This window comes from Temnothorax americanus, unplaced genomic scaffold (genome assembly GCF_048541705.1).
Source record: "Temnothorax americanus isolate GAGA-0224 unplaced genomic scaffold, ASM4854170v1 Scaffold372, whole genome shotgun sequence".
In the NCBI taxonomy this organism is placed as follows: Eukaryota; Metazoa; Arthropoda; class Insecta; order Hymenoptera; family Formicidae; genus Temnothorax; species Temnothorax americanus.
This window is the reverse complement of record NW_027509518.1, coordinates 1-12,799: the sequence shown is the minus strand read 5'-3', so window position 1 is coordinate 12,799 and position 12,799 is coordinate 1. Positions and strand designations below refer to the sequence as shown.

The following is a 12,799-nucleotide window of genomic DNA, read 5'->3' as shown; positions in this document are numbered from 1 at the left end:
GTTTTACGGAGTGGGTACTAAAACTGCTCACTCCAACCCTCTCCTTTCTCAGGCCGGCCTTGGGACAACAAATTTCTTTTGTTTTTCTGAACGTGTTCAGAATGTTCTAAAACGTCGAAAAATTGGATTTTTAAAAAATGTCTGTATGTGTGTATGTGTGTATATATGTGCCAAATTTACCAAAATGTCTATAACTCTGGAACTAATTCACCGAATTTAAGTTTTAAATATATGAAATAGGGGTAGAAAAGACTGAAAAATATAATAAAATTAGAAATAGATCGATATCTCCAAATTTGCGGAAGTTAGAGCAACCACGGACATTTCTAAAAAAATTCAAAATTTTTTTTAAAAAGAACCCCTTTACCGATCATCACTAAATTCAACACCAACCTTTCTTGAATGATACTCTATCGATTAAAAAAAAAAAACAGCCCGATATCTCAATATTTGCGAAAGTTAGAGCAACCACGGACATCAAATCTGTACATACACACATACATACATACGGACATTTTTTTTAATGCGATATTTTGACCTTTTACAACAATATGAACATATTGGCATAAAAAACTCTAAAACCGATCTCTTCTTTGGTTTCTTTCTTCTACCCCTATTTCATATATAATTAATTTAAATTTGGATGACTAGATCCAACTTTATACGCAAACAAAAATCCGTAAACGATTTCACGAAAACAAAGCTTTTTCTATGAGGAAGCAAAATGACTAAAAACACGTTTCTTGGCACTTTTGACACCGTTTATTTAAAAAACCAGAGCCAATTTAGTATTTTCAAGGCCAGCTTCTTGTTCAGCGAAACCAAATTAGTAAAAAATACCTATTCCCTTAAAAACAATCTAAAAACGATAAGATTTTGTTGACCAGTGTAATATACTTATTTCTACATAAAAAATAATAATGTTTTTAAGGATTTATAATATGCATCTGGATCGTTTTCAATTATGATATTAGAAATAACAAAAAGCCATAAAAATGTTTGAATTAATAAAAGATAATTTTTAATTTTTAACATAAATTACGAAAATTGTTTTATATGTATATATATTGTGCGCGTATATGTAGGGTTACGCAATTTTCTTGGATTCTGATATCGTTTTTAAAAATGATTGGATTAGATATTGCAAATCTTTAATTACGATTAATATATATGATAATATAAAACGAATATTTTTCCTAATAATTAAGTTTTGAAAATATAAGGAGGTTGGTTGCTGTCACATTGCAGGGCAGGCGGCGAGAGGGGACCATTGCGAGAGAAAACTCTAAATAATCAAATTTTTCGACGCATGAAATAAACGAGTTTTAGCAAATAAATATGTGAAATGCATTTAATTAGCTGTTTCTTAAGGTTTTAAATTAAGGTTCTTAAAGTTTTAAATTAAAGTTTTAAACAAAATAAGAAGCTTCCTTCGCCAGTAAATAAATACAAAACAAAAAGTCGTGTTTGTTCGACCCGACTGGCCAAATAATAAATATATTCAAAATTCACAACGTTTCAACCGCATTTTCGGTCCTTCTCAAGTGATTCAGCTATGCATCTTCAAAAACCGCGTACAAAATATCGATTACGTCGCTGACATCGTGCCCTAACCACATCATGCACACGTAAAACTAAAAAAGTGAAATAAACTCACGATAGTCAAAAAGATAAAAACGTTCAGAAGTCATAAAATAAAAAGTAAGAATACAATTGAATTGCTGAGTTAAAAATAGTTAAGTTATAAATAGTTAAGTTATAAATAATGTACAAAGTAAAATGTAAGGCTTACATATTCTGTGCGTCAAAACGGAAAGTGAGAACGGTAGCGCAGAACGAAGAAACGTCGCAAGCCATAGCTGCGAACACATCCGTACAGCGTGACAGACGAAGTCATACTAAATGACCGATACAATAAATAGATGTGTTCACAGGTGGAAACGAGCAGAACAAAAGTGTAAATTAAGTGACGCCAATCAAACGGTTGTAATTCGCGGGCAGACTTTCTGTGTCTTTTTGAAGATTGATTGCGCAATCGCATTTTTTAATAAAAAACATCTCAGAGATTTCACGTTTCTTAAAGTGTCGCTCCTTATATAAAATTTTTGGTTGTTGCCAATTAAAATCGTGGTTATGCGTGAGACGGTGCTTACTAACCACAGAATGATTATCGCTGTTCTTCCTAATATCACAAAAATGTTCCTTAACACGTGTTTCTAGGTGCCTTTTTGTTTGACCAATATATGCAGCGTTGCAATTAGCACAATCAATCTCATATATCAACTCCGTTTGCTTAAGATTCGGTAGCGTATCCTTCCCCCTTTTGATAATACAATCCAACTTTTTCGGAATGGTGAGGAGAACCCTGAATTCTGCATCGCGCATTGTACGGCCAACACCGTCACTGAGACCCTTAATATACGGTATAGTGATAAACTTTCGAGGATCCTGGGCTACATTGTTACTGCTAGAACTATTATTATTATTATGACGTGTCTGTAGCTCGTTAAGTCTGATGTTAATGTACTTGTTAATTAATTTTATTGGATAACAATTATTTGAAAGGATTTTTTTTTATTTCGATTAAATTAAACTTATGAAATTTTATATAAGGAGCGACACTTTAAGAAACGTGAAATCTCTGAGATGTTTTTTATTAAAAAATGCGATTGCGCAATCAATCTTCAAAAAGACACAGAAAGTCTGCCCGCGAATTACAACCGTTTGATTGGCGTCACTTAATTTACACTTTTGTTCTGCTCGTTTCCACCTGTGAACACATCTATTTATTGTATCGGTCATTTAGTATGACTTCGTCTGTCACGCTGTACGGATGTGTTCGCAGCTATGGCTTGCGACGTTTCTTCGTTCTGCGCTACCGTTCTCACTTTCCGTTTTGACGCACAGAATATGTAAGCCTTACATTTTACTTTGTACATTATTTATAACTTAACTATTTATAACTTAACTATTTTTAACTCAGCAATTCAATTGTATTCTTACTTTTTATTTTATGACTTCTGAACGTTTTTATCTTTTTGACTATCGTGAGTTTATTTCACTTTTTTAGTTTTACGTGTGCATGATGTGGTTAGGGCACGATGTCAGCGACGTAATCGATATTTTGTACGCGGTTTTTGAAGATGCATAGCTGAATCACTTGAGAAGGACCGAAAATGCGGTTGAAACGTTGTGAATTTTGAATATATTTATTATTTGGCCAATCGGGTCGAACAAACACGACTTTTTGTAAAGTTTTAAAGTTGTTTGTACAAATAAAATCAAAATGCGTTGCAATATGCAATATGCAATATGCAATATGCTGATTTATTTTTACAATTTTTTGATAACTATCAATCTTCGTAAAAGTTTTTCCTAAATATATAAAAAATTATTTGCATCTATTCTCATTAAATTCTTGTCATTTTTAAAATAGGCTTTCGAGAGTTACATTACAGGTGTCGTAATATTTTTGCGTAATTAATTAATTACTCGACAACCATGCAGACAATTGTCTTCAACTTTGGCATGGACGACAGATTCCCATATAGACAAATATCCTCCATAAATTTGAACTAATTCTTATCATATTGATTTGAACAACCAACCTCCTTAATGTTAAAAAAAAATTATTACATTTATTCCACCGTCCATGATCGCTCGAACCAAGATCCGCCTTGTTAAAAAGATTTTCTTGAAATTCTTTTAAATTGTCGCTGTTAGGAAATCGGCCAGCAATACCAGAGATTACAATTTCTTCTTCAGCATCGACGCTATACAAGTTCGGTCGATTCATAGTATCTTTATTTTTTCGAAACAGACAAGTTCTACAACTAAATGTCATTATTTATTTTTTGAAAAAAACAGACATAAATGCGTAAAATAAAGAAAATAATCAAATACAATTTAATATTATATACATATACGTACCAATAAGAAGTGGAAGCACCGTGGCAATTGAAACACTCAAGAGTGAAGTCGAAACTAAATCATATCTCCAGTATCTCCTCTATATTTATAGTTTCTGTGTTATGTATTATACTTCTACATACATGATAATGACGCAGCCGATTAAAATTGTAAATGTTTGAACTAGCTGACGCTTCCGTTACGATATATTTACCACACAATCGTGGAAATTTTTGAGGAATTTGCCAATGCGTATAATAACAGAATGAATTCAGAAAGAGAATATAAAAAAATTACTATGTGTTATCATTTTATGCTTGTGAGTATTATTATTGTGTGAGTTTTAGATATGTTGTAAAATAATTTAATTAAAAAGGTAAAACAATTGTTATTTTAATATCTGATATGTAAAATATAATTATTATTTATATTATATATTATACAATATATATCTTCACGTAAGTATATATATGAACTAACATAGTTAGAACATTCTAAGTTTATTGAAAAAAAAAAAAATGTTCCTTATATATTTTACATCAATTATTTTCAATTTAAATAGAGATATACAAGCTAGAATATATGCTGGCAAGCGTAAATCTACTTATTGTACGAAACTTGCACGCATACACGCACGCATTGTATTTGCTCTAATTTTGATTTTATTCGGATTCTTTTCTCACTAATTGAATATTCAATATATTAACTCACAAGTTATAGCTTAAATAAAATAAACTAAACTTTAAAACTAATTTGAAGATACAAAGTTACGAATATACGTTTCTTATTTTCGCGTTCTCTGAACTCTGGTGAGTGTGTGACTTTACTTTCTTTGTCCTGACTGTTATTTCTGTTTCAATCATATCACAAACTATGATTATTATTAATCAAATGTCACTTTTTCGTGGAAAGTTTCACTGCTGATTATTCTTCGATTATGACTGTTAGCACATCGCTGAAGACGACTCAAAACACAAGCGAACCGTCCGATGTATTACAATTATGTATCTTATTAGTTATTAAAGGTTGATATAACGTTAACTTACGCACTGTTGACCGTGTCCCAAATCTTTTTACTTGCTACTTGTTAATTTCATTATCAAGTTTTTAATTACTTACCCATTTATTTTAATATAAACTAGCATGCCCCGCCGGGCTTCGCCCCGGCCCCGGTAAATTTTTTTTTGTTATTATGCTATTCGGGGCGGAGACGAATCCAACAAATCATAGATCATTAAAATCTGTCCAGCCGTTCTTGAGTTATAAAATGGTGTAACTAACCCGACTTTGTTTTATATATATAGATATATTATAATTATTTTGCATTGTACTTTACGCATGCTATCGTGTACTGACTTAACACATTGGAATATCCTTGTTTAGATTTTATTTAGACACATATAATTTGCATAATTATTAATGTCTACTAATGTGATTACCAAATAAACGATAATATACTTTTAACACAATCACTTTTTTATTCTCAGGGCAAGCGACAATGATTAAATTAATCTTACGTATGAAACAACTAATTACAATGTAATTCAATTCGTAATTTAGTAGCGTTCTTACAATGCAATATACGTTTAATGCAATATCCTATATCATTAATTGAAATTTATATATTGTTCTGGGACATTAAATTTTTTACTGTCTAGACATTGTCATATCTAATAATTTATTTGCATAATGTATTCACGCATTTACGCAATCACAATAGGAATAATATCCGCTAAACTTTAATATCTGACGCATATGTAAAATCATTTTCAAATGTCAAGCGATGTCAAGTAAACGGAAAAAGAACTAACTACGTCAATGCATAAATGTCAAGGTGCTATGTATGCCAAGTTTGTATGGAACTTTCCGTCAAGCTTTTGAGTAAAATATCTCTGAAACTTTTAACCAGCTTTCTGATAATTTGAGGGCATTTTTCTGACATAATCGATATAAGCTGTCGATTGCGAGCTGTTTAACCAGTCCGAATAAAATCGGTACAGTCAATTCCGAGATTTTGATTACGTAAAAAGTGATATTTTTTGCGTTCTATTTTCAATTTTACTCATACTAACACATTCAGTGATTTTGTCCCTCAAAAGGTTTTTAGAATGTGTACTATATTATTAAAATTATGCAATGTAAGTAAACATTGATATGCATACAATATATACGTAATAATTTCTGATGACGCTGGCAAGACAAACCAGAGAGCGTGGACGAAGAGGAAAAAAGGAAAAGAGAAAGGAAGAGGGAGAGGGAGATTGAGCTTTATTAGCCTTCTCTTAGCTATTTTTTATATCAAATGTCTTTACATCAATTCTCAATTCTTCTACATGAGGTACAATATATTCTTTTAACATACGTTTAAATAGTTCGATTCTTTCACATTGCTTTAATTCTGTCGTTATACATACCGATAAGTCTATATATTGATCTAATTTACCTACTAGATCGATAATAATGCGCGCGCGACTTATCGGAAATCAAGAGCTATCTACCGTTAAAAGTAATAAAAGTTACGTTTCTCTGATTGAGAGACGACGACGTATAATATCTTAATAAAAAAATTTTCACATTTGGACTTTGGGTCGAAATATCTTCGCTCGTAGAGCACGTAAGGGAAAAGTAAAAACACTTTTATTATATAAATCGACCCCAAGCTATCGATCAAGCCTACTTAGAACTTGATCCGTTCACTCGTTATTGAGATCTTAACATCTCGAGTATTCGCAACTCGTCGCATCGCGTAAAAGAGTCACGGTGCGGTCTCGCTTCGCGTGTACTTGGCGCGAGACACTACCGTGTCTCTTGATTCGTTTGGATGTATTCTTAACATTTTACGGATATTTTACGGGTATTTTACGGATATATATAAAATAAAAAATATTATTTTTGTAGGAACTATAGTATAATGCGGCATAGCAACTCGATCGTCCTTCGGTCGCGTAAATATTTTCGTGCCCGCTTCGCGACAAGAGCGTTAGTTTTATGTTCGACGTTATTTTGTTAAAAAGCAGCGCGTCCCGGCAACGGGAAAACAGGCTCAGTCCTGCAACGACCGCCGAAAGAGCCAGTCTCTCTCGTTTTCACGATTCTGTATTCAGTAATAAATCCTGACCAATATAATACATTTTAACGAGTGGCTTCCTCCCCCTACAAATTCAGAAGTGGGATCGAGGTTCGGTATTCGAGTGTTGACGCAGTGAACCGCCGTGATAAACTGCCGGGTAATTTCAAGCGCGGAACTGTATCGGTGAGGTGTCCTTCAGTGTTCCGAACTTCCGTATCGTTATCGGAAACGTGATGGCCATATACCAGTGTAAAGTGCTCCAGCTCAAAGAGTTGCTGCAAGAACGGCAGTTGCCGACATCGGGCAGCAAGGCGGAGTTGATAGCCCGATTGCAAGCGACAGAGCCAGATAACGACTGGATTAACGAATTAAGAGCGATCGGTGTGGTACAGAATCAAGATGAAAGCAAGCAGCACGAGGACACGGCAGGAGATCGGCGACGAGAAGCGGAGCATACGTCGATAAGTGATATCGAGCATGCGAGTGAGCGGTCGGAGAGAGATCGACGCGCGAACCGCGGCGGGACTCTGCCAGAAGACGTGGTGCGTGAGATGGAATTCATGCGGCGAGAACAAGCGTTAATGCAGCGAGAGATGCGGATGTTGGAGAGAGAGAACCAGATGTTGCGTAATGCCCCGCGGAACGATGCAGGACCGGAAGTGCCATCGAAACATAGCGTGAAAGCAATATGTGAATTGCTGAGCGATTTTCAAGGAAAAGAGGGCATATTCCGAAATTGGGAGAAGCAAGCCCGATTATTAATTGCAACATATCGTTTGGATGACAACAGTGCAAAGATTCTCATAGGAGCGCGTCTTAAGGACAAAGCGTTAGAGTGGTTTCACTCTCGCCCCGAGCATGTCGAGCTCAGCGCGAATGATATACTTCTTGAAATGCGCAAGATGTACGATCACCGTCAAAGTAAATTGAAGCTGCGGAAGCAGTTTGAAGAAAGAAAGTGGAAGCAGGGAGAAGCGTTTAGTGCATATTACCACGAGAAGATTATACTTGCTAATCGCGTTCCAGTGGATGAAGAAGAAATTTTGGAGTACGTTATCGAGGGTATATCGAGTTTGCAGTTACGTAATCAAGCAAAGCTTCAACAGTTCGCCTCGAAAGACGAGCTGCTAACGGCGTTTGAAAGTGTCAATCTGATGGAGGAGAAAAGTCGTCCGGAACGAGAGCTGAAGTGGAAGAACAAGGAGCAGAAGGACGTGCAGTCTCATACGAAAGTGTCGGAGAGAAAGGATGCGTCGACGGAGTCAAGTGCGTCACAGGTCAAAATACGGTGCTACAATTGCAGCAAATTTGGACATATGTCTAAGGACTGTAAGTCGCCTAAGAAAGAGAAAGGTACCTGTTTCAAATGCGGAGAAAAAGGGCATGTAATGAGCGAATGTAACGGTAAGAGTGAATCAGAACAAGTTAATTACGTAGATGCCTCGTTGATTAGTAATGAATTTCAAAAAGTAGTTACGATAAAATTGAGTGATTCTATTGCGAAGTATGAAACTAAAGTAGATGCGTTGATCGATACTGGGAGTCCAATAAGTTTTGTGAAAGAAAAGATTATTCCCAATTGTTTTATTAAGCCGACTGATGTTGGAAATAAATTTTGTGGAATTAATGGCAGTCAGCTAAACGTAGTTGGAACTACTACAATTGATATTCATTACGATCAAATTAGTGAAGCTAACGTGTCAGTATACGTGGTTGCTGATAATACTACGTCATTCTCTATGATAATTGGTCGGGACATTCTAAAAAGAGCTGAAGTTAATTTAATTGCTATTCCTGTAAACGTTGCGGAAAATTTAGATAACGACGAGATTCTGAATGTAGATAACGAGATTCTTAATATTAATATAAGCGATATGCCAGATAAAGTAAGTGAAACGTTAGTAATTAATCCGGATATTTGTCCTGCTAAACAGTTAGAGTTTAAAAAATTGTTCGAAAAAGAATATGTATTGCCAAAACGTCCTTTAAAGCCCAAGGTTAATGCGGAACTGACATTAAAGTTTGATAATGTAAAAAGCTTTCATTTCTCACCGAGGAGATTATCGTATAGTGAAAAGGAACAGTTGAGGAAAATTTTGGACAAATTATTAGCGAAAGGAGTCATTAGGCCTAGTAACTCCGAATATGCGTCGCCGGTTGTACTTGTACGTAAAAAAAACGGAGAGTACCGAATGTGTATCGATTATCGAACTTTAAATAAATATATATTACGAGATAATTCTCCAATTCCAGTGATAGAAGATCAATTAAATGTTCTTAGAGATAAAGAATATTTTAGTGTATTAGACTTAAAAGATGGATTTTTCCACATTCGCATGTCTGAAGAGTCCATTAAATATACTGCATTTGTTACACCATTCGGCCAATTTGAGTTCGTTGTAGTGCCGTTTGGATTAAAAACAGCCCCGACTAGATTCCAAAAATTTGTAAACGATATATTGCAGGAGCTGATCCGTGAGGGAGATGTAATAGCATACTTCGATGATTTCTTGATAGCAACTAAGTCGTTAGAACGTCATCTCTATGTATTAAAACGCGTATTTAGATTATTGATCGAAAATAGATGTAATCTGCGAATTGACAAATGTAAATTCTTATTTACCAAAATAGAGTATTTAGGCTACTCCATCTCTTCACAGGGCATAAGTCCGACTGATAGTGGCATTGAGGCTGTTTTAAAATTTCCCGTTCCTCAAAATATGGAAAATAATACCTTGTTTAGATATCATGATCAAATGGGGCATCTGGGGGTAGAAAAAACTATGGAGGTAATACTTAAAAGTTATTGGTTTCCTGATTTAAAAGCGAAAGTAAGAGCTCATATCTCTAATTGTTTGAAATGCTTAGCATATTCTCCACATTCGGGAAAAACGGAAGGCATTTTGCATCCGATACCAAAAGGAAACACTCCCCTGGACGTATTGCACATTGACCACTTGGGACCCATCGATAAACGGTGTGCGACAAAAAGTATATTTTCCTAGTTGTAGATGCGTTCACAAAATACGTCAAGTTGTACGCCACAAAGACCACCGCAAGTAAAGAAGCTATTAAAGCACTATCCGATTATTTTAGCAACTATAGTAAGCCTCGAGTTATTGTCTCCGATAGGGGCTCTTGTTTCACTTCGCAAGAGTTTAAGAGTTTTGTTGATAAGCACGTTATTAAGCATATATTGATAGCCACTGGTTCCCCTCAAAGCAATGGTCAGGTGGAACGAATTAATCGCGTAGTGATTCCTATGTTGGGCAAGCTTGTAAATAAAGAGGAAGATCAACTTTGGTATAACGTGTTACCGCAGATCGAACACGCTTTAAACAACACGATAAACAAAAGTACAAATGAAACACTTAGCCAATTGCTTTTTGGAATCGACCAACGTGGCACAGTAGATGACCTGATCAAGGAATACTTGGATTCGAGCGTAAATGTTAAAGATAGAGATCTTATAGATATTAGAGCAAGGTCTTCCGAAAAGATAGCGTCTTCTCAGGAATATAATAAAAAATACTTTGATAAAAAACACAAGAAACCGACTGTATATAAAGAGGGCGAATATGTATTACTGCGTAATTTGGATAGTACTGCCGGTACTTTTAAGAAGCTCGTTCCTCAATACAAAGGGCCATATGTTGTTGCGAAAGAATTGCGAAATGACCGATACTTAGTTTCCGATATCTCAGGATTTCAAAACACCCAAAAAAAGTATCAAGGCGTTTGGGAAGCCAAAAACATGCGACCCTATGTTAAGTAGACCATTAGGGATAAATAGCTTGTAAGACGTCACACTATGTTTAATAATTATTGTTGTATGCGTTATCCTTTCAATGAATAAATCGAGGACGATTCTGAGTCAGGATTGCCGAAACTGTAGGAACTATAGTATAATGCGGCATAGCAACTCGATCGTCCTTCGGTCGCGTAAATATTTTCGTGCCCGCTTCGCGACAAGAGCGTTAGTTTTATGTTCGACGTTATTTTGTTAAAAAGCAGCGCGTCCCGGCAACGGGAAAACAGGCTCAGTCCTGCAACGACCGCCGAAAGAGCCAGTCTCTCTCGTTTTCACGATTCTGTATTCAGTAATAAATTCTGACTAATATAATACATTTTAACGAGTGGCTTCCTCCCCTCACATTTTTGAAGATATTTGTTCACTGAAAAATGAGCGGGTCGAGTATCAATGTGCAAAAGGCATCTTTACGTAAAAACAAAAATTTGGGGTTAATTAATTATTAATTTCGTTAATTATTAAAAAAGTAATTATAAATTTAGGTGTGAAATTGTATCTAATTCTTCTTGGGTCTTATGTAACACTTTCTCTTTATTTTTTTTTATACGTTTTAATCGACGCATTTTTGTCCATTCGTACAAATGTTGAAATATAGGACATGCATAATTTGGCGAACAATATTCAGTGGCAAACTTCAAAGCTGATTCAACTTTCTCAGCCCATCAAATTTTAATGCACAATAGCAGCCAAACAAACCTGTGAAATACGTACGATTTACATTGAGTAATTGCAGTGAATCAGTCTAAATGAAAATATGCATATTTACCGTATTTCACCATTTCTGGAATCAAGAGAGTAACAACATGAAATTGATTCCAGTTTTTCCGTGCACAAATCAGTATGAAAATAAAAAAGTAGGTAGTTTATGAATATTATTTTCTCGGCGTCGTCAAGATCTCCATATGTCATTGAAGGTATACTATGGGTGTTATTATCCCATTTGACCCATTCCTCTCGCTAAGTCGAAACACTTTGTTTCACGTGCGGTCACTCTCGGCAAGATAGATGCAGAAGGAATATTATAGAACCACGAGTTCCATTCAACACAATCTAATATCTGAGAACAACATTGAAATCATTATTTCTAATGCCAAGCATATGAATACTAGTGCAACTGCAGTTTATTTGTATAAAAGGTACGTTACCATCTTCTTGTCAAAAAAATATGCATTCAAGTAGTTTATCCAATCCGTAGTGTTGATACTTTTAAATGCTAATTTACAAAAATAATATTTAAGAAATGGTTCGAATACTGAGGGTCCTCCTAACATATTTTCCAAATGATCTCATGGTGCGTCTCCACCTGAGAGTAAGAACTCTCGAGAGCAAAAAGAAAGAGAGAGAGAGAGAGAGAGAGAGAGAGAGAGAGAGAGATACTCTCGAGAGTCTCTTTCTCTTTCTCTCTTTTTGCTCTCGAGAGTTCTTACTCGCAGGTGGACACGCACCTTAAGAGTACATATCCCACTTCGTAAGGCACATATTTAATAGCTCTGTGAGGCGACCAACCCGTCAAATTGGGTAATAAACATCTTAGCAAGCCGATATTTGAAAGATTTTGGATCTATAATACAATTTCAGAAAATATTATCCAATAAGAATGCAGGAATTTGTGTGTGTTTATTATGTATTATACAATATAGAATATTATTATTTTTGATAACATTATTTCTTATTTTATTTTCAAAGTTAAAATCTTACTATAGCATTCAAATTCGTTAATCCTTCCCTTTCGAGATAAAGACTTTATGTCTTCACAGAACCATATTTTGCTTTCAATTTTCCTGCTAATAAAAATGCTAAAACTCTTATTCAACCACAAATGCTCATAATTCGAACACGTAACTAAATTTCCTGCCCACAGCTCTGTGAAACATTTCGAGCGAATTTCCTGATAGAAGAACGATCTCCGCCAAGTAGTGTCGGCGAAATAAATATCACGCAGGGACATTTTATTTCGAAATGTGCCACACTTGGTGGAAGCACGCATATATCGTATCTGCCTAGAGATT

The 12,799-nt window shown here is 35.1% G+C and overlaps 1 protein-coding gene, 1 long non-coding RNA gene and 1 pseudogene across 2 annotated transcripts; 2 read left to right on the top strand and 1 right to left on the bottom strand.

The window, feature by feature from the left end:
* The first annotated feature begins 2,790 nt into the window (after positions 1-2,790).
* On the top strand, positions 2,791-3,834 carry LOC143902052 (uncharacterized). The gene is made up of 2 exons (XR_013258248.1): positions 2,791-2,912; positions 3,071-3,834. It is a non-coding gene; the product is annotated as an uncharacterized LOC143902052 (long non-coding RNA).
* A 3,378-nt stretch (positions 3,835-7,212) lies between these two features.
* On the top strand, positions 7,213-11,104 carry LOC143902051 (uncharacterized). Its single transcript, XM_077414743.1, has 2 exons — positions 7,213-9,768; positions 9,848-11,104. Exons 1-2 carry the CDS (start codon positions 7,213-7,215, stop codon positions 10,040-10,042), a joined length of 2,751 nt encoding a protein of 916 aa, XP_077270869.1. The 3' UTR covers positions 10,043-11,104.
* A 107-nt stretch (positions 11,105-11,211) lies between these two features.
* Positions 11,212-12,794, bottom strand: LOC143902053 (uncharacterized; annotated as a pseudogene).
* Between the last annotated feature and the right edge of the window lie 5 nt (positions 12,795-12,799).

What these genes read in the sequence shown, in the direction of transcription:
- LOC143902051 (XM_077414743.1), top strand. Translation starts at nt 7,213, where the DNA reads ATGGCCATATACCAGTGTAAAGTGCTCCAGCTCAAAGAGTTGCTGCAA. An exon ending in GGGTAGAAAAAACTATGGAG is followed by an intron (nt 9,769 to 9,847) that starts GTAATACTTAAA and finishes TGAAATGCTTAG; the next exon opens with CATATTCTCCACATTCGGGA.